The sequence below is a fragment of the Diabrotica undecimpunctata genome, chromosome 7 (assembly GCF_040954645.1).
Source record: "Diabrotica undecimpunctata isolate CICGRU chromosome 7, icDiaUnde3, whole genome shotgun sequence".
Lineage (NCBI taxonomy): Eukaryota > Metazoa > Arthropoda > Insecta > Coleoptera > Chrysomelidae > Diabrotica > Diabrotica undecimpunctata.
In genome coordinates, this window is record NC_092809.1 from 27,575,484 (window position 1) to 27,597,668 (window position 22,185).

General features: G+C 33.0%; 2 protein-coding genes across 3 annotated transcripts; one reads left to right on the forward strand and one right to left on the reverse strand.

Annotated features, from left to right (window-relative positions):
* The first annotated feature begins 3,588 nt into the window (after positions 1 to 3,588).
* CHOp24 (transmembrane p24 trafficking protein CHOp24) lies at positions 3,589 to 9,165 on the forward strand. Its single transcript, XM_072536938.1, has 3 exons — positions 3,589 to 3,804; positions 4,927 to 5,208; positions 8,330 to 9,165. The coding sequence occupies exons 1-3, from the start codon at positions 3,675 to 3,677 to the stop codon at positions 8,518 to 8,520; spliced, it is 603 nt and encodes a 200-aa protein (XP_072393039.1). The 5' UTR covers positions 3,589 to 3,674; the 3' UTR covers positions 8,521 to 9,165.
* Positions 9,166 to 16,596: 7,431 nt separating this feature from the next.
* On the reverse strand, positions 16,597 to 21,569 carry ND-23 (NADH dehydrogenase (ubiquinone) 23 kDa subunit). Of its 2 annotated transcripts, none has more exons than XM_072538756.1 (4): positions 21,439 to 21,569; positions 21,183 to 21,305; positions 17,357 to 17,571; positions 16,597 to 16,907 (listed from the first exon to the last, which is right to left on the reverse strand). In XM_072538756.1, exons 1-4 carry the CDS (start codon positions 21,470 to 21,472, stop codon positions 16,647 to 16,649), a joined length of 633 nt encoding a protein of 210 aa, XP_072394857.1. In that variant the 5' UTR covers positions 21,473 to 21,569; the 3' UTR covers positions 16,597 to 16,646. The 2 variants fall into 2 exon arrangements, with proteins under 2 accessions (XP_072394857.1, XP_072394856.1); XM_072538755.1 differs by having other exon boundaries at positions 21,430 to 21,539.
* Positions 21,570 to 22,185: the final 616 nt, after the last annotated feature.

The following is a 22,185-nucleotide window of genomic DNA, read 5'->3' on the forward strand; positions in this document are numbered from 1 at the left end:
TGCGGCTTCTACTTGCCTAACAAAAATTCATAAGTTATTTCTATTTAACAGAACAAAATGAAAGGTAAGACGTATCAAAAGTACCGGACGCTAAGGGGTGTGCGGTTCAATACCAACCAAAAAAAAATAATTAACGCAAATAGGACACCACGTGAGCTCAAGTGCGTGCGCAGAAAATAATATAAAAAAAATAAATCTCAAATATATAACCCCCCCTTAGACGCAGTTTACAAAATTAAAATAGGTATGTGTAAATATTGAATTAATAAAATAAACCGCAAATTATCTTTAAAAAAAATCTGTAAAGTATTTGTAAATATGAAAATAAAAACTAACAGCAAATAATCTTTAAAAAAACTATTGTATTCCGCAAACCAAATTAGACGGCGCTTAAATCTTCCGTTGAAAATTAATTATCGATCCATACCTCGAATTTTCATATACTTCACCGCGTGGAATTCCAGTTATAGTTCAGCGTGTCTTCAATCCAAAATCCCATACGCTTGTCGCTGTGTGTGACAATGTTGAAAAGTTAAAAATTACAGCCAGACGGAAAAATACGAAGAAGAAGAAGCAGAAAAAAACAAACAAACCAACCAACCAACCCTGAAGCAAGAAAACATTAATTACCATCTGTGTCTAAAATAATTATTTGGAAATAAATATATTGATTTTAACACTTTGTTTATCTGCCTTTTGGCGATAATGGAGCAATACAAAAAAAACTTGTCTCCGAACTTGAATGTATGAAAACTGATAAAAATGTGAATAGCTTTTTAGAGATGGGATAAAAAAATAACTACAACTTTTTAATTAATTAAAAACGAAATGTTCTAACACTCACCCTTCTTAGCCAGATTAGGGGTTTGAAATATCCCAAATTGGACCGAAGCGTAGCCGGCTATTTGGACTCGTGATTAAGGCTAATTTCTTGATCTAAATACGACTCCCGGTATTCACGTGTACTGTAGATCCGCTTTTTTTAGCGAAATTGTGGATATTCCAAAAAAAACCCTTCCACGAAGGCAGCAAATCCCCTTGAATATCCACACGGTTCGGACTAGTCCAGATCCCACATGGAACAGCAGCAAAAGCAAAAAAACAAAAATGCCGTTTTTAATCTAGCCCAACCTTTCAGTAACACTCTCAAACCTGGAATCACTTTCTTTCCGTCGTCTTTCCGAACACTTGACAACTTGACACACGGAGGTCACCGAATAGTACCGAGATTCAAAAATTTCAATTTTATGATCCCAATTCTTCCAAGATAACTCTAGAAAGAACGATCTAAATTAGTTTCTTCACAAAAAAGAGGACGTGTTCCCTTAACTTCAGCACAATTTGCCAGACATTACCCCTATTTGAAAATTACTAATTTTATTTTCGCCACCTTGCTTATAATATATTATAGGCAACCGCTCTTACACGTCCTGAATTATTTAAATTTTGATAAAATAGAGGTGGGACTTTCTACTTTAAATTTGGAACGTAACAGAATCAGATACAATTATGAAATATATATATATATATATATATATATATATATATATATATATATATATATATATATATATATATATATATACAGTAAAACCTCCGTTAACCGAAATAATTGGGAGGGAGGCCGTTTCGGATAACAAGAATTTCGGTTAAAAATAACATTGTTTTTTATAATATTCTTGATCAAAGTATTGGTATTAAAAAATACTATGAGTTGATTTCGTAATGTTTTCTAATAAGTAAATCCAAAATAAAGTAATAAAATTAAGGAAAATGAACAAGTTTAACATGCTTTTTTAAAGAAATCTGCTATTTTTGTTGCGTTTTCGTTTGACAACAATGTTTCTCTCTCCCTCCATCGTTAATTTGCAGAACGTCATGAGTTTGCCTCATTCGATTGTTCGAAGAAACATAAAGCAATCTGAAAAGGACAAAACTTTATGTAATGACAACAAAAATTAAGAATCTAGTCGTGTCCCTAACTAATTAGGCCTACTGTATAAAATTCTTTCCTCTAAAGCATTGAAAATCTCGTCGACGGTCTTGTGCTGCCTGTTGCCTCTTGGATCGTCATCTTCGTCATCTGATATGCTCATGTTGTCTTGATAAAGAACCATATCAATGATGTCCTGGTCGATGAATTCACGTTCTGAGTCATCAGCTGCTAATCAGTCACGTATCTCTTCTTAGTTAATTTCATCATGTCCCGGCAAATTTTTAATGAAAGGTTTAATTTCTTCTGTCGTTTTCTTACCATTTTCTTCTTCAGGATCGTCAATCAAAATCTTATCAAAAAGTTTGTTCCAGCATTTTTCCAAAGTTGAAGATTTGATCTTGGCCCACGACTCAGCTCACCAATAAAAATGTTTTATTGTTAAAGATTTGAGAATTTCGGGAACACTTTTGGATTAATTCGTCTCCTGTAATAACAGATGTCTTAAGAATGCTTCTCTATATTGTCTCTTGAATGTCTCTATGACTCCCTGGTCTAACGGCTGGATTAAGCTTGTGACATTCGGTGGCAAAAATTTGAAAATTGTCACCATTTTGTAGATTTTGAGAGTGAGGGCGCATTGTCAACAAGCAACAATGCTTTGATGGGAAGGTTTTTTAATTTTAAAAAGGATTTTACACTTGAGACGAATTCATTTTCAAACCATTCTAAAAATAAAGTGGTCGACATCTATGAACTTTTTTGGCTTCTATAACTTAAAATGCCTTTTCGGAAATATCTTTTAGAGCTCTTGGTTTTTGTGATTTCCCAACACACATAGACATCAATTGGTGAGTGAAATTAACGGAATTGTTTACGTTTTGCGACAAACATTCACTTTTATTGACGAAATTATTGAAACAGACAGCCGTTTCGGTTAAACGATGTTTCGGTTAAAAAGGTTTCGGTTAAGGGAGGTTTTACTGTATATATATATATATATATATATATATATATATATATATATATATATATATATATATATATATATATATATATATATATATTACGCGTAAGAAGGTTAGGAATAGAACTGATGGTATAGACAGCCGCCAACGATAATCTACGTTTAGTTAGAAGGTCGTCGAAACTTGATCGTTATTAGCCGTCAGCGCGTGGAACCTTACCATTATTCTCCGTTAGCTTATATCCTTCCCCTTTATTATCTTTTGTACGGCGATCGTTTATTGTAGAAACGAAACAACAGAATACATATCAATCAGAATGCCCACTATCAGATGCCGCCTTGGAGTTTGTCAGCACGTGATCGCCATATTTTAAACGGAAACATAGACTCAAAGTACATTTGAAATAATTTAATCTATTCTTCAACTAAAAGTGCGAATAAAATAGTGCATATTTTGTCTATAGTTGCCGTAAATAAATTAAACCGGGTTAAATTGTTTATTATTCTGTGACGAAACCATTTTTGGGTTCTTTCCACAAAAAGATTAAATATGTCGCCAATATCTAAATTCGGACTAAAAATGGACTCTGATTAGAGAACTACGATGTGTTCGTAGTTCTCTGCTCTGATCGTTCTTTCCCGTGACCCTTCAGCTGTCAATACAATGTCACGTCACATGCCATGTGTTTGTCAACTTTCTTCAAACCCTGAACGTCAACTACTGTAGGTGAGGTTACGTGGCCGACAGTTTTCTAATTTTAATTTTAAGTAAACATGTATCTTTTCGGCTTCCTTATTTCACTGGTTTGTTTGGGCATAAATCAGAGTTTGGCCTATTTTATCACAGTAGATGCACATGCAGAAGAATGTTTCTTTGACAAAGTGGAAGCTGGCACAAAAATGGGTATACATATTTATGATTTTTAAACATATTCTTATTTTTATAATTGAGTTTTACAGTTTTAATAAAGTTTTACATATTGCTTACTAACAGAAATAGCTTGTGCCATAAATAATCAGAATATGGTTTGTCCTAAAGGAAACCATAATCTGTATATAATAAAATATAAATACATTTTAGGAGTTTTGAATTATTGAATATTTGTTGTGTTTTTCGGTGTCCTTAGACCACTTTCATTGCTATCATGTGTGGCATGACAGGTATTGTATTGCCTTTGTTACTTTTCATTCATATATTGTGGCAGCTGGATACTTCATCTCATAGTAATATGGTAAAGAAATATAATCCAGAATTAATATATGTAAAGACGAACAAGTCTCCAGGACATAATACTAAAAAAATAGGTCTAGACCAAATTTGCTCAGTTAAAAAGGCAAACAGTGAACTCTGAGAATTGTAAAGGTCCATTCCTTGTAAATATAAAGTTAAAATACTAGCAAATACCCTCTGCAAGAGATTAAGACTATATACATACTATATACCAATACTATTCAATATATGCAAGAAAGATACTCAAGATGTTACTATTAATGGAACTATGGTATTACGGCTTGAATACTTTAAGATGTGTTTAGGTATATATTTCCAATTTGTTTAATTATTGTTTAGCTATGCTCCAGCTAAACTAAAACCACTCATAACTCCTAAATAGATAATGTTGGAAAAATCCTTAAAAAAAAACTACAGAAACACGAAATTAAAAAATTCTGCATAATAATTGAAATTTTATAGTACTTACTTATTAGAAATATTAATAGCCTTATTAACTGGATGATTTCTAGCTTAAAACAATTTATTTTCTTCTTCTTTGAGTGCCCTTCCTATCGGAGATTGGATATCATTAGGGTGATTCTAATTTTTATTATTTTTATTTATTTTACTTAATTAGTAAAATTTTTTTACTTTGTAATTAAAAATGTTCAAATGAAATTTTAATTGAAAATGTCTTTTGCCTTCTTTATTTAGAATAACAAAGGTTCTACTGTATTTATATTTTGTAAGTCTTTAAGTTTTTTCACTCCTATCAACTTAACTGAACATGCTAAAAATTATTGTTTATTTTAGGTCTCACTTTTGAAATAGCAGAGGGAGGATTCCTTGATATAGATGTGCGTATTATAGATCCCAATGGCCAGAATTTATACCAGGGTGAAAGGGAAACTGCTGGAAAGTACACCTTTGCAGCCCACACATCTGGTATATATACTTATTGTTTCTCAAACAAGATGTCAACCATGACACCTAAAGTTGTTATGTTTAATATGGCTGTTGGTGAATCTCCAAAGGCTGAGCAACAAGAAGGTGAAAATGCTAATAAGTTGGAGGAAATGATAAGAGAACTTACAAGTAAGTGAATGTATACACAGTTCAGTTACAATCTTAGTAGAATTAATTTATTTTCATATAATAATAGTCTCCCGTTTTATACCGCTCGCGGCTTTGGGAGTATAGCAGGGTAGTCTGCTATATCTAGGGCCTGCGGTATACAAGAAAGGTAAAATGGCCAGTGCTACGCTTCAACCGTCTATTATTACCCCTGGTTTTACCCAAGGTACTCATTTTATTCAGGCTGAGTCGACCTGGGGCCTATAGACATTTTTTAAAATGTCTAGTTGTTCTTACCGGCGGTAGGATTCGAACTCCGGACCACCGGCATGCGAGGCAAGCATCCTACCGCTTGCGCTACGCAGGCCCCTTAATTTATTTTCTTTTTTTTTTATTTATTTTTAAATTTTTATTTTTAAAATAAATAAAAAAAAATTTATTTTCAATTATTCATATATTTTAATTTTTGTAAAACAAAAGTTGGAAAATGCAGTCCTCTCCCCCACACACAACCAGTAAAACTAAATTAATAAATTTTTGAGCAAGAACTTAGCTCTATTTGCTTATTCTAGTGATGAATCATTAAAAATGGCAGATGTGTGTAATGTTTTGAGAGTCTTGTATTTTCAAAAAATCGATTTATTTTTTTATTCCATATTAAGGTATAGTACATCAAGAGTTTTCACACCAAATTTGGAGTAAATTTGAGCAATATTACCAGAGTTGTAAAGATTCGAACTGAGTGGTTACATAGGTCTTATATTTTCAAAAAATTAATTTATTTCTTTTATTTTATATGAAAGTATTGTACATCAGGAGTATTCACACCAAATTCAAAGTATATTCTGAGCAATATTACCAAAGTTATAAAAATTTTATTAGCACACAGTCGGTATAGGCACTCTCACTTTAAAAACTTTAAATGCGTTTTTCTAGAAACTTCGTTTTTCCATGCAGTAAGCATGATTTCTCGAGAATGAATGAATGAATGAATCCACCAATTTTGCTGAAACTTTGCACACTTCATTTTTATAGTATTGTTTCGTTATTAAATGAAGGGATTTTCAATTGATCGACTCTTTCTTATTTTATATGAAAAAACTGTTTTAAAAAACGATGAGATCAGAAAAATGCTAAAAAATATGAGACGAAAATTCATTCAAACTTTTTTCAAACCTTAAACTTCATTTTTTTTTTTCAATTTCTTCATTCAATCACGACTCAGCGCATTCCTAAATCCAAACTGGGTTTAATCTAGGTCCCTTTCAAAATGAATAATGCGAAGAAAAAAAAATGTGTTGTTCATCAGACTAATTAATCTGTATTCGTCGCATCTTTTTACCTGCTGTTTCTTCGTCATTGCTGTGAAACAGACTTCAGCCATTCCTTAGGTATTTCACCAGTAGTTTAATATGCATCATTAAAAAACTTAACTAGAGCACTGATGTGATCCTCTTGTATCATTTTGAAGAGTTCAGCTGGGATGTTGTCTGGTCCAGTTGCTTTCTTGGTTTTGACTGATTTTAGAATATCAGGTCCTTCTTGATTTACATTGCTTGTATGTTTGGCCTGTCATCTTGGAACAATTCAGTTATAGTTACTTTATGTTTCAAATATTTCATGTTCATCCATGATAACTTTTTCTGCATTATCTACTAGAGTATTAGTGTTTTGCAAATTGAACATGTCATGCTTCTTTTATTATTATTTTTTATTATACACAAAAACAAAATAACAAGGATGTACAATACTGCTGAATGATTCCCAGTACAATATAAATAAAAGGAACAAAATAACAATATTGTAGAATACAATCTAGGGATTCCTCTTAAACATAAATGAAAAGAATTTGACAAAAGTCAGATTTTTATGTAGTTTTTTTTTAATTAAGTAAAAAAACAATGTTATGTAACACATAGTTAGTTCAAACTTTGATAAAGTAAACTCCTTTTTTAGAATTTAAAAAGTTTTAAAAAGTAATTACTTTTTTTCGGACATTGCTCATTGAATTTGTAAAAAAAAGTAAATTAGCGACAAATTAGTAGATTACGTAAGTTTGTTAATTTTTGTGGTACTTATTAATGTCTTTCAATAAATTTCTACACTAGGTCTACACCTAGAGCTTCTAGAAGTGTTGCTGGTATCTTGTTGTTACTTTGTTGATTATTATAGAGGGGACATTCACATAGTATGTGTTTATTGTTGGTGTAGTATTATAAGTTTCACACCACAGCGATTCACACTTTTTAATTAAGTAGTCATCCGTTAACCTAGTATCATAGAGTCTGAGACACGTTTTTATTATTTCTTGGCTCCTCGAGGTCGATAACACATTTCATGTCACTATGCTGGGTTTTAACTTTGAATTTGACACGCTCCATTTATTTTTCCATGCACCTGATATAAATATGATGCATCTGATGGAATGACAACTTACTGGAGGCACATCACAAAAAACAGTGTCATATCTACATAAAAAGAAGACCTTCTTTGGAGTTACTACAGATGTTTCCACACCTTCAGTTGTTTTTGAATCAATGTATATCTGGGTATGATTTTTATAGAAAGATGTAGCAGAACAGGGATTTGCTTTGAGATTTGGTAATTTATCAGTAAAAGTATTTCTATAGACAGAATTTCTTGGATTATCCTTAATTTTTGTTGCATAAGTTATACTAAGGTAAGCTCTATTATTTAACGAGAATTTGTTAGCTTCGCAAAGTAAACTTTCAATCAGTGCTGCACAAAAGGCTCCCAAACATATTGTGAGTTCTGTGTTGTGAGTAGTGTCGAGTTTTTAACTACTGATTTCGATGCTGAGTGATAGGCTGTAGCGGCGTAGTCTAGCTGTGATCTTATAATAGTGCTATATATCAATAACAATGTATTCCTTTCTGAACCTCAATTTTTTTGTGCTAAAATTTTTAGTACATCTAATCTATAATATTTACAAGTTAGATTATTGATATGTTCTTTCCAATTCAACTTTCTGTCAAAAGTGATTCCCAGCAATTTCGGCGAATCTTGTTGTATTGCTTGCTTGTATAGATGTAATGATATTGGTGTACTGACTTTTTTTTAGAGAATACTATATATTTGGTTTTATATATAATTAATTTTAACGCCAATATTTACTTTTCAGATTCGTTGTCTGGTGTAAAACAAGAACAGGAATATATGCAGGTTAGAGACAGAATTCATAGGAGCATCAATGAAAGCACAAATTCTAGGGTAGTTATGTGGTCCTTCTTTGAAGCAGTAATTTTAGTAGCTATGACTGTAGGGCAGGTATACTATCTCAAGAGGTTCTTCGAAGTAAGAAGAGTCGTGTAAACCTTAAGTCTGATCGTTATTTCTAGAAATTTTGCAAAATTGAAAATAAATTATATAATTTGAATTTTGGGACATTATAAATTAAAAAAAAAAAGATCTCTAGTTTTAAATAAAAAATTTGATGGTACAGAATTGACTTTGTGTTTATGTGTTATTTAAATATATTTATTAATTGAAAGTTACAGAATTATCTAATTCTTGACACAATTAAAACAAATTTAAATTAACTGAAAATAAAGAAAATATAGTGAACTATAATTAGAGGATAAGTTTATAAAGATTGATATCTTATTGTCTGCATGAAGATTGCAACTGGCGGGTGATATATTAATATTAATTTGTTTTGTTAAATTTACTGCACAATATTTACAATCATTTCTTTAGAACTGATTTATCTCAATTGAATTTAAAACCTTTGTAGTTTGAATAGAAAAAACTAGAGGTCTTCATATTTAAAATAATAAACTTACGAAAAAGTACAAATATAAGTATTTGTTTTCAATAATATTTTAACTTGTACATACTTGAAATCGATATGTTTTGGGGCGAATATTTCTTACTGTACCATTAAAAATTTTTGTTGTTTCTTTTGTTGTAAAATATTTGTATTAATAAGTAAATTTTTATATAAATGCTTATAAATAATTTTGTTTATTTTTTACCTTTTTTTTTAATTCTAGACCCTGCGATGTGAAATTATTTAAATAACAAAATAGAAATCTCATACAAGTTTTGAAATGCTAATTTTTTATTTTTAATGATTTACTGAAATTCTTATTATTTTCTTATCAGGTACTTATTTTTTCTTGGAAGCTGTATTTGACACCCGTAGTAGTGTCGCCAATAAAAGTCCCCGGGACTTTGGCAGACCTGCTATATACAAAAGCTCTATGAACACCCAATGGACCTTTTATTTGGCCCTGATGCCAAATAAAAGTAAGTTTTACAGGGAAATGATCACAGTGTATAAAGATCTATTGCTTACTTACATGGACCCACAATATATGAGACAAACTAATGTCGAAACAATTGATTCAACATTAACAGCATGTATATAGGAATCTGGCTGACATAAAATATTAATGATTTAGACGATGGATTGCAGCAAGATTTTGACGAAAGATACAGGCGTTTCTTGATTACAGCTTGTCTGGAAGTAAAAAAGAAATAATTTTGCAGCAATTAACAGTTGCCAAAGTCTTTTACCACTAATATCAAAAATACCCCGAATTTGTAATCCTCAAGACCTGCAAACGATGCAAAAGATCGATGACGAATGGAGAAAACTTTCGGATTTCCAATCTCCTTGGGTCATCCTGCATGCCGTCTTATCATCTGAGTCGAGGTATTCCTTTACTCCTTCCCGCTGGGGCACCCAGAAACACTTTTTTGGTGGTGTTTTCCTCCCCCGCTCCTTTTACGCGACTATCCCAATTAGCCCCTTCAGTCACAAAGTGCTTTTCTAAACATCAGCTGCAATTATTTGCATCTTTATTGAGCGTATGACTTACATAGAACAAATACAACTACAGTTGTAAAATGTAAATACAGAATTTAAAAACAAACATAAGCTTATATAAAAACGAACAAATAAAATACAAAATAATACAAACAAATGAAAGGGCATATCTTTAGAAAAAATTGAGTTATCCATTTAAGGCTTGAAGGTGTAGTTGTGAAGAAGTCTTTTGGGTCCCCTCGGTATGCCCTCAATTCATATATCTCCACTATGTGTTGGATGGTTTGATCTGGAGCACCTCAGTCGCAACTGGAGTCATACCGTTTTCCCCATTTATGTAGGTTGTATGCGTATACTGCATGTCCCGTTCCAATTCGGTTAAGGCTCTTAGCTATGTTTCGTCGCTGGTTGAAACCATCAGGCTTTTTGGCTGAGTCCATGAGGTTGGAGACTTCAGGTACAGCTTCTTCAATCCACAGTGTGTGCCATCTGGAGGTAACATTGGAATAATATGCTGTTAGCTGTTGCTATTGGTGGTTTTCTAGATGGAAGTCTGTTTGCTGCTAAACTCGGGATATCTTCATGAATTGGTAGTTGTAAGTTACCATTTATTTTCGAATAGGCCTTGAGGATGGGAAGCCAATATAGTGGAGTAGTCTTGATGCAGCCGCTAATTATTCTCATTGCTATATTAAGTTGCGTATCCACTATCTTCACATGGAGACTACTTAGCCAGAACGGTGCACAGTACTCTGGCACAGAGTAGACCAAACTTAGCACAGTTAGTACCACAGAGATAAGGTTCGTTCTATAGTATTTATTTTTTGTGCAGTTATTTGTAGATGTTTTTTAAACTACAGATCCCTGTCTAAGATAACCCCCAGATATGTTGGGTAAGGTTGGTAGGATAGTGCTACGTTCTTTATTTTGACCTAATATTCTTGGTTTGTCTTTTGGTTATTGAGATGAAAACAGCTTACCTTAGTTTTATTAAGTTGGGTATCAGGCGCCATTTACTAAAATATCCATATAATTTTTTGAGGGCGTTTGTCAGCACGTTTTGAGTAATTTCAAAGTTAAAAGGCATCGGATTAAGGACTGATCCTTCTTACTGGGGTAGTCCATTATTTAATTTCCTCTGCTTATACCTTTACCATGAACTACTTTAAACTATCAATCAAAGAGCTGTTTATTAGTTTCAATGCTATTTGGCATGGAATTAGTTTGGTCGTGTTATATAGGAGTTACTCCCTCCATACGTATCGTAAGCAGCTGTCAGATCCACAAAAACTACAGCCATCTTTTGTTGCCTTTGGAAACCCGCTTCTATATGTGTAGTTAGACTTAGGACCTGGTCTGCGCAGCTTCGATTAAGTATAAAACCAGCTTGTTCGAGTGAGATATTTTCAAGAATTTATAGGTCTATTCTGTTTAAGATAAGTCGTTCCAACAATGTGTAGCAGCAGCTGAGAAGTGCTATTGAGTATTAATACAGCAATTATTTTGCTCTTTTTAAAAGCTTTTGGTATATTTCCGATTATTAGGATCCATGAGTAGAACACAGCCGATCATTTTGAGTGGGTGGTAAATTATTGAGTTTCTTTTTTATCACGTGAAGCCCTAGATAGGGTCACTTTTCTGTTAGCTATTTTGCTGCGGAATAAAAAGTAGGGTTTTCGAACGGACGGAGCACTTCCCCTAGTTTTCTAAGTAGGCTCCAAGATTGTCTGTGCCACCTTTTAAAGTCCATTTTTTTCCGTTGTTTTTATCCATTTATCTTTCCGAGCTTCATTTACGGTATGTAATAAGTCATTAGCTACGTCTGGGTCGCCATTCTATATATTAGTCGTTGTAAAGTTCTTCATATTCATTATTCCAGCCCGGAATATCCTCTTTGCAGTATCCTCTTGGTATACACTTTTTTGCAGTTGATATTACCGCACCTACAAATATATCGTAGCTTTCAGGTAGCTGAGGATCTTATAAATTTATAAGTACATAATTTTAGCCAGTCTGCCTTCTGAAAGTTACATCTTGATCTAAGAATGGATCGGATAGATGTATGTTCTATGTGTGAAGAGTTGAGAGTAAACCTAAGAGCCTCTCATTTAAATGATAACGCCAAGGCGAGTTGTTGCTGCAGAGTTTATGGTTCACAAGAGGAGAGCAAAAAGTATTTTACAAAAATTGATCAAGTGAGACAGTTATGTAAAGAAAATGTAAAGATCACAGCTCTATGTTTTGATTACATGCAAAGCCTAACCCTTCCATTTTTACCAGTAGGTACAAGAAATCTGCTATTATCGTCAGTTGTGGGTAAATGAATTTTGCATTCACAATCTTAAAACTAACAAAGCAACCTTTTACTCTTACTTCTTTATGTGCCGTCTTCTACCGAAGGTTGGCGAACATCAAACGATAGGTTTCTCTGTTTTGTGCCGCATGTATTATGTTCGCAGCTTCTGGTATTTGAAACCATTCTTTCAAGTTTCTCAGCCAGGATTTCTTCTTTCTGCCCAAACCTCTTCTACCTTCAATCTTGCCTTCCACGATAAGCTGTAGCAGACTGTACTTATCATTACGGAACACATGGCCCAGGTATGACGCTTTCCTCTTTTTAACAGTTATTAACAATTCCAACTCTTTACCCATTCGTCTTAATACTTGTGTTGGTCACTCTGTCTGTCGATACAGCCACATTTCCAGAGCCGCTAACTTCTTTATAGTTGCTGCTGTTAACGTCCACCCTTCAACTCCGTAAAGTAGCGTAGAGAGTACGTAGCATTTCGTGGCGCGCCGTCGGAGGTTAACGCTTAGGTGGCGGTTGCTTAAGAGCTTTCTCATTTTGATTAATTTGGATCTTGATATTTCAATTCGGATCTTAATCTCTACGTCTGGGTCCCACTTATCATTTACTGTATATCAAAGATATTTAAATCGGTGTACTCTTTCAATACGTTCGGCTTCAATATTCAGGTCGATATGTTGAATGTTCTTTTTACTGATCACCATAAATTAAGTTTTCTTTCTATTGATCTTCAGTCCAAATTGGTTGCCAGTTGTATTTACTCTATTTAGCATCATCTGTAAATCTTCGATGTTATCGGCCAGTATAACAGTATCATCTACATATCGAAAATTACTTATTGGTACGCCATTAATCTTGATGCCCTCGTTGTACTCTTCCAGTGCCTCTAGAAATATTTGTTCCGTGTACAGGTTGAAAAGCAGTGGCGAAAGAATACAGCCCTGTATAACCCCTCTCGAAATGGTTACGTTTTTACTCACCATATGTCCATTCTTCATGTGGGCTGTTTGATTCCAATATAGGTTTTTTATAATCTGGATGTCCTTAGTGTCAAGTCCTGTAAGATGTAATAGTTCTATGAGTTTGTCATGTTTGATAGTATCGAATGCTTTCAGTCGATAAAACAGGCGTAAACATCTTTCTGTTGATCCAGACATTTTTGAATCAAGACTCGTATTGTAAAGGGCGGCTCTCGAGTTCCAAAACCGCATCTTAAACCGAACTGTGTTTTACTTACTACAAAGGCGAAAGACACAAATGCACCGACGAGGTTTGCTCTTTTTTAAATGACTATATAAACAACAAAATTCCAGAAGTCTTTAAAGAGGTGCGTCTATTTTGTGACAAATGTCCAGGTCAGAATCGAAATAATACTTTCATTCAATATCTTCTGGCCCTAGTAATGACCAAGAAGTTCAAAAAAATATTTATACTATTTACTTTCCACGGTGAGACCCCTCATTTAATGATTATGACAGAGATTTCGGTACCGTTAAAGGAAAAATTCGTCGACACGACAGGATTTTCTCTATAGAGGAATATGAAGATTTAATCGTCTCCTCATCTAGTTATAATAAATTTAATATTAGACATATTACTCACGTAGATGTAGCTGCTTTTAAAAAATGGTGGCCAGTTTTTTTTTAAACAAAGTTTCGGTTACACGGAGCTTTGGTAAGGAAGTTCCAAAAAACGAAAAGTAGTTTCAGTATTAACTATTATTATAAAATTAGTTTTTGCTCAGATAATTTGGGTATGGTATTAGCTAAACCATACATTGATGGCATTACTGAAGAACGTTTTCAACTTTTAAAACCTTAACAAAAGGGTAGTCCACCCATGTTTGTACCTGATCCTCAAAATCTTCCTGCCTATCAGGGGAAAATTCCAATAAACATAAAAAAATTGAAAACATTAGGAAGCTTCTACAATACATTCCAGATAATCATAAGCCATTCTACAACATTATCTGTGAATAGTCTACTACCAGTGCCGAAGAATCATAAAATAAAAAAATACATAAAAACACTTAACTTGTTAATAGTAATAAAGATAAGAAGTTTTTTACCTCTCCTTTAAAATAAAAAAAAATGGAGTTCATCTCTTTTCAAAACGACTGATTCAATTCGAGTAGGATTTGTGATATGTCAAAATAAATATGAGGGTATGAATGGACCAAAATGTGTGTGTATGGGTGTAGGTACTTAGTTTTGGACATATAAACAAATTAACGAAGTCACGAGTTACATAATAAAATTACACTATAAATGCACTTTTAAAATTTGAATCAATACACACGTTTACACTGTTTGAAACCATCAATGGAAATAATGTAAATTTCGGAGATTCATAGAGCTACTTATTTCTAAAAGCTTCACCTACAATTCCGCCCTTTTGGATTTCGGAAAGCCCGTCCGTTTTCATTTTGTTTGTATATTAGGGTTGTTAATTGTTTACCAAAAACCTTTTATTATTATAATAGCAAGTACGCCCAAAATGATTCAAAGAAACAGGTTTTATTACTAGAGGAATAGGAATGGACAATTTCAAAAGGACTTGCATCTCGGGACAGCCAATGCGGAGCCAGCCACAGCTACAGTCTGTCCCAAACCCTTCTTTCAGTGCGTCACTAATTTTGACGTCATATAGGATTTTAAGAATGTCGAGAATTATTGCATGACATTTTAATTAAATTTGACAGTTGCAGGATCGTAATCTCTCTTTTTCTAATTAAAAATAATTTAATAATTTTAATATTAGTCTTTGTTCTTTCTCGATATATCTCGGCATATTTAAAATATTTTTATGATAAGAAATACAAAATTAAATTTTCACTGTAAAATGTCTGATAATACTAACCTGGAATGACAATTATTATCATTTTATCAATTGACATTGTGAAAGTACTGTCACGATCGAGACAATCTGCGTCAAATTATATTTATGCGCATCGTTGATTGGATATCTATTTAGCGTATTCTAAACTCCAACCAATTATACATCCGTAAGTAGAATTAGCTTTACGATAAATAATTTTCTAAGTTCTATGTATAATAATCACAGACTCACGTTTTTTTTGTCACTTCTAGCTTAATGTGTTAGAAAGAATTCGATCAACTATGACGCACTGAAAGAAGGGTTTGGGACGAACTATACAAGCGTTTATGGCCGATGTCAATCGTATTTTTTAATACGAGTTCGATGTTTTGAATATTTCGACGTCTCGAACGAACACTAACACTGATATTGAGCAGTTTAGAAACTATTTTGGACAAGCATAAAATTCAATAAAAAAATGTTTAGAATTTTTGGCAAGTAAAACAAGATTCAGTATGTTGAAACTTATTTTTTTTGTCCAAAGTTTTGAATATTGTGAATGAATAGATTATTATTAATTCATGAATATACTTAAAGGTTAAAGATGTATCTGAATTAAGTTTTTTTAGCTAAATTTCACAGTCATAGTTGACTTTGCCATCTTTCTATTGATCTTTCTCTTTCTTCTTTTTTTATGACTGCTGTTAAATATTCTCTTCTCTTATAGAGATGTCTCATTTCTACTACTCACACATGCAGAGGAACACAACCCGTGATAGGCCGCAGCAGATAGTCCTGTAGACGCATGCTACTTGCAAGAGACTTGTTCTGTCTACTCGTATCATGAGCCCCTTGCAGGTCGGTATCCCTATCCCCTCACTCCAGACTGGTGCCGCGTAAAAGATGATTGCACAACACCGTGTAAGACCCCCCTCCTTTCTGATTTGGGTCCTCCAATGTTAGGCATCAGCCACCCCATCTCAGCCGCACTCTTCGCTGCTTTCTGGGCTACCACCCGTATATGCTCCCCCTTGCGCCGTATAGGTGTAGTGTCACTCCCAGATATTTGACGCCTTTCTTTGATGTTAGTTGTACCCCTGCACATTGGAGTTTCATCCCTTCTTTTCCGTTTACCCTTTAGAATAATGACTTCGGTCTTCTCTGCTGCGGGTTCTAGTCCGTGATCTGTCAACCAGTCTTACACGACGTTGCCCGTATGTCTTACCCGAAATCGGAGATCCGGCTCGTCCAGCGCTACTATCAGCACAGCGAGATCATCTGCAAAAGCGAAGGGGTTTATACCTTCTCCATATTCACAGTTCATGACCCCGTCATATATCATATTGAAACTAACCTAACCTAAGTTCCTATTTATTTGATTTAATCCTCATGTTTCTTTCTTTATGGTTGTGAATATAAAAAATCTATTTTTTCAACATCTATATTACATTCAACAATATATCTAATATATTTACTTCTAATAAATGAAACATTCTACTTAATAAGATATATTCTATAACTTTTTACAATTTTCTATACATTTTACCGATATAAGTGGTCAGCATGAATATTACTAGCTATTTCCGACTCCCATTTATCACCATTATTTAACAACTTTTCTTTATTGTATAGTAGTTCTTCATGAGTCTCAGTAGAGAACTCAAAGTTGGGACCTTCAACTATAGCATCAACTGGACAAGCCTCTTGGCAAAAACCACAGTAAATACATTTTGTCATGTCAATATCATACCTAGTGGTTCTTCTAGAGCCATCTGCACGTTCTTCTGCTTCAATTGTAATTGCCTTAAACAAAAAATAAGTCGTTAAAATATATACATTATTATTGGGTTTTATGTGCTGTGTTGCTGAACTGTATATTCCTGCTTTTCTGCAACTGCCTATCGATCTAGCGTTCTTGTGCATGCTGAGATCTGTCGATTGGCTCGAATCGGTACTGAAACATTTGCTGTGTCCGAGGAGACACTTACTCCTCTCCAACAAATACACGCAGTTATAGACGAAACGTCAGGAATCAGCAATTCCGGGACACAGTATATAAACTCCGATAATAATGTACCTTTATAAAATACCGGCTGTAAAAGCCTACATTCCTTGATAAAAAATAATGGAATATGTATAAGTATTTACACTTATTTTATCAGTATGAATGTTTTAACATCAGTATGAATGAAGAACAACCAAAAAGGTGATATTTTAAATTTCACTGTAATTATAATCTGATGTTATCTTACTTGGGCAGGGCAAATGGCTTCACATAACTTGCAGGCGATGCAACGTTCTTCACCAGAAGGGTATCTTCTCAAGGCATGCTCACCTCTGAATCTAGGACTGAGTGGTCCCTTTTCAAAGGGATAATTTATAGTTGCTGGTTCCTTGAAAATATGAGCCAAAGTAACACCAAATCCTCTGAATAATTCAGTAAAGAACATTGTTTGGGCAGCACGATCTAAAATGCGTTGAAATTTATTGTAATCAAATTAGGTGAAATTAAAAAAAAAATAAAATTAAAAACAATTTAACTTTCACAAATCAACCTCTGACAATATCTCAAAATTCACATCTTCTATGATGCACAATAGTAAATGCGACACTCTGCTGCGACAGTTCTAGGATATCGTAACTGATAGCGGACGCATGCGCCCGCCTATGTGATAACTTTAATATACTCGATTTTTTCGATACTTCTCCATCTGATTGATAGTTTTCAAGATCCTCGATAATATTGCGACGGATTTTAGAAGAAGAGGATTATTTGATAATAAGGCTAAGACAGTCAAAGCGATACGAAGGCGACGGCGGCACGAAGGCGACACCAATACCAAGGCAAAAGCAGTGACGACAGAATCAATGTCTGCAACGCGCATACTCCCATTGTCGTTGTCATGGTTACGGATCATGCGCGTAGCAGACATTGCTGTTGTCGCCACTGCTTTCGTATCGCTTTGACTGTGTTAGCCCATAGAGTACGATACGCGCGCCTATAGGATATAATATGGCAATTATAATATTAAACTCTAAACTTCGATTGCACCAACATACTTCGAGAATTTCAATACGACTCGAGATTTTCTATATTAACTCGCAACGGATTTTAGGACAAAGGGATGATATATCCCATAGGCGGGCTCTATAATTTTTTTTTTCGCTCAGAAATTGAAAATTCTCCTTGGCGCCATTTAAAAGAATGAAAAAAAAACTATTTAAAAGTTAGCCAAAAATTATTAACATAACCTAAAAAATTATTGAAAATTTCAATTTTTCCTGAGCTCAATTTTCAATATAAAAATTTGAAAAAATCAGGCTATTTTGTATTCAAAAGATACATCTTCGTGAATTTTTTTAGATTTTTTAAAAGTAAAATTGCGTCCAGAAAAAAAATAAAGTCGAAAAAAGTTTCTTTTTTAGATTTAAGAGGTTCTATGGGCCCTGGGAGGCTAAAAATTTGTATGAAGTCATGTTTTTATATGCTTTATTGAAAGCACAAGTCGCGGTGCTGATCGGTGCGGGGGCACTTTTGACCATCTTATCCTGCTATAGCCTTTATGCAATCTTCATTGTTTAATTCTAAATGAGCCATTTCTATCATTTTGTAAAAGAGTCAATAACAAATAATGACATATTAATATACAGCTTCTAGAATAAAACAATAAATATCTTATCTTTAATATTAAACCCCAATTATCTCCAAAAGTATTAACTTTAGGTATAGGGAACCTCAATACCATTTGAAAGACAACTGATTTTTTTTTTATTAAAATTATAAAATAGAGGGTGTTTCATTTACAATTATTGCCTTACTCTAGTTTGAAGTTTAAAAAAAAATGGTGTATCATTTGTGAACACCCTGTATTTAGAAATTCGATTTTGATGTAAGTGTCTAAGAGAATGTTACCTACTCTTTGTGTGCAAAGACATTTTGATTGTAAATGGATGAGATATTAAGTTTGAAAAATTTGTCAATATCTGTCAAAATTTTTGGAAAAAGGTGAATAACTCAAAAAATATAATAAAGTTTTGACCTATGGTACTTTATACAAATTTTATCTAGAATCTCATGCAAAATCTAAAAATGGAATAATACATAGGGTGTTCTATTTAAAATATAAAAGTTGCTGTTCATTTCTGGTATAACCTAAAGTGGCATGTCTGTCAAAATATTTTCTTTAAGTTTGACATAGTTTTTAATCCCCACATACCAATTTTCACAAGTATCATGTAAATAGTTTCTGATTTACAGATAGTGTAAGTTTGTCGTGAAACAGCCTGTAGGTATATATTCTCCATCAAAATGTCAAAAATGAAAAAAAAAACAACTTAAAATGTTTTTATTTACATCAATTCATTAGAGGTGCTGCCTTATAGCAACTGATACTTATTTTTATTTGTTTCTGCTTTGTGTTCACAATATAAATAATTAAAAATATTACACGTAGAAATAAAATTATAACATGTAGAAGTGCGAAGAACTGAACTGAACATATAGGATTTAACATGATACTGATACTGAAAGCTTTGGTTTCAAATAAGACAATACAGCATTTTTTATGTAGGCAATACTGCCACAGTAGACCCAACAAACTGCAGATACAATAAGGGACATTATTAATTCCTTAGAGTTTTTCCTTTTAGTTAATAAATTTAACATTCTCGCGTAAAAAGGATATCTACGGAGGAACAAGTTTTCATTGTCAAAAGTTATTATACCCCTTTTTATGTCGACTACTTGGTAGTTTTACATTTTCCATTTCAAAAATGTCTGATACCCAATTGTATGAAAATTAATCAAATACCGCAATTCGAAAAATTTGTTTACCCTACTCTAAATGTTGCTTAGGTTGTCACCTAAGCATCCTGTAACATATGTACTTGAGAAACTTTTATAATGAAATATTGTGATTTATGCAAGTGTTAAAATAAATATCTTATCTGAAATTGACACATTGAAAAATATCACAAAAGTATACTGACAGCACAAGTTTTGCAGCAAACCAGGAAGAAATGACAATAAGTTTGAACACCGAAAAATTAGTTAAAAAGAGAAGACAAATGCGAAGGGAGCAAAACAGTGATTCAAAAGAACTAAAAGACATAAACAAACAAATTCCAAAAAAAAACATAAACTTGGGAACATTTCAGCTTTTCAATTATTAGGACTTTAGTGGTGGTTTTCCTAACTCTGTCTCCATTTAAGAGCCACCACACTGTATATTTTTTCCCTGAATATTTATAAACTTTTAATTCTGTCGAACCCATTCGAGGCTATCTTCACTGGGACCAAATGTGAAAAATGTCCCTATTATATGAATTCCATTTTTTTTGTATCATAGGTATTGCAATACTCAATGACTAAATGACTTTGAACTATTCAACCTGGGCATAATAATTTATGCTTGTTATCTTCTTCTTCTTCGCATGACTAGGATTACTCCTGTTTGTCTGCAACTTATTCTGTTTCAGTCATTGTTGACTGTACATTATCTTTCCACCTTTTTGGCGGCCTTCTGCTATGCGGCTTGTTGTTTTTACAGATGTTCGCTAATCTATCTGGTCCCATTCGGTTTACATGTTAGTTCCAGTTTTTTTTCTTGTTTTTATTAATCTGTTAATATTTTGAATTTTGCATTGTTCGTGTATACTTCTGTTGATTTGTCTGTCTCTTAATGATATGTCCGCTATTGATCTTAATACTTTCATTTTTTGGATATTGTTGATTTGTTGTTTCGTCTTTCTTGTATCTGCCCTTGTCTCTGCTGCATATGTTAGGATTGGTCTTACTGTTGTCTTGTATATTTTCATTATGCTTGTTATCTTACAATTAATTTCATTTCATTTGTGTGTCATTCTTCAGTGACATTTTTGACAATGATTTTTTGTGTAAACTAAACCTTTTATTTAACTGATAGGTTGAAGCCAACTGGAAGTGCACCTATATTTTTTATGGTATTAAATATCAACCTATATTTTTATTAGCGTCACATATACACTTATTCCATTTCCTAGCTGGCCAGTATTTCCTCTCACTGACTTACCCATATATTTTGAATTTTGACAACTTACCTGTGATAGCTCCAAACTCCATACTAGGTTCTTTGTCGTTTACATAGAAAAATCCATCCTTAGAACCACTAGAGCAACATCTTTGACCAACAATCTGGACACTTGGTCTTACAAATTTCGAGCCTAAAATAGTTTTCGAATTTGGGTATGATATTTAGGTTATGTTATGAACAGTCAAAGTAGCCCAAAGGCATGATATCCAAAAATACAATGTAACTAATATAACATCAACATTATTGAGTTTTACCTGTCTTACCTACTGAAAATATTTTACGAACTCCTAAACTCATTTTTAAAACTTTTAGATATGGATTTTGAATGAGTTATGTCACCCTTAAAATACACAGCAACACAGCAATGTTCTCAAACATGGTTGCCACATTTTAAGGAATAAACAAGAAATATAAAATTTTAAATAGTTTTTTGAAAGCCAAAAATAAAAAAGTTTTTGTTTAAACGTTTAACCATATAATAGGGAAACAATGTTGTTTCTTGTGCTCTTGTTTTAAATAGACCAAAATAAATTTCTACATAAATATTTTCAATGCTTAAGTTGAACCAAACTCTTTGGTAAATTTGGTAAGTTGTCTTCTTAAGTAACAATTGGACAAGCACTTTAATTGTAATGATGTTATTTTAATATTTAGAATATCCCCTTACAGGATATGATTTCGTTGTCTTGAAAAATCAATGAGACTGAGACCATTTGGGTTTGGATGGTGGTGATATTTTATTTTACGCAAAAGTTTGAAATACTATGAAAAATATTTTTTCCGTTTTCTATTTTTTTGGTATGTATTATTTTTTGCAAAACTTTTCTTGTTTTGGAACAGGTAGATATTATTATTACAGGTTAAGATTGACTTCGAAAAATCTCACTCGATGTATTTAAATAATTGGGAAAAGGTTAGAAATTAACGTTAAAGCAGTGAGTAAGAAATGTTCTTATTTAGTGGTTGAATAAGAAAGAAACATCGCATTTCCTTATGTTATGTAATTAATA

Bases quoted from the DNA above. Each gene is read 5' to 3' on its own strand.
- CHOp24 (XM_072536938.1), top strand. From the start codon at position 3,675: ATGTATCTTTTCGGCTTCCTTATTTCACTGGTTTGTTTGGGCATAAAT. The intron at 3,805-4,926 runs GTATACATATTT...TGTTTATTTTAG, and splicing joins GGAAGCTGGCACAAAAATGG to GTCTCACTTTTGAAATAGCA. The intron at 5,209-8,329 runs GTAAGTGAATGT...TTTACTTTTCAG, and splicing joins AATGATAAGAGAACTTACAA to ATTCGTTGTCTGGTGTAAAA.
- ND-23 (XM_072538755.1), bottom strand. From the start codon at position 21,472: ATGAGTTTAGGAGTTCGTAAAATATTTTCAGTAGGTAAGACAG. The intron at 21,306-21,429 runs GTAAAACTCAAT...AAACTATTTTAG, and splicing joins ATTTTCAGTAGGTAAGACAG to GCTCGAAATTTGTAAGACCA. The intron at 16,908-17,356 runs GTAAGATAACAT...TTTTTGTTTAAG, and splicing joins AAGCCATTTGCCCTGCCCAA to GCAATTACAATTGAAGCAGA.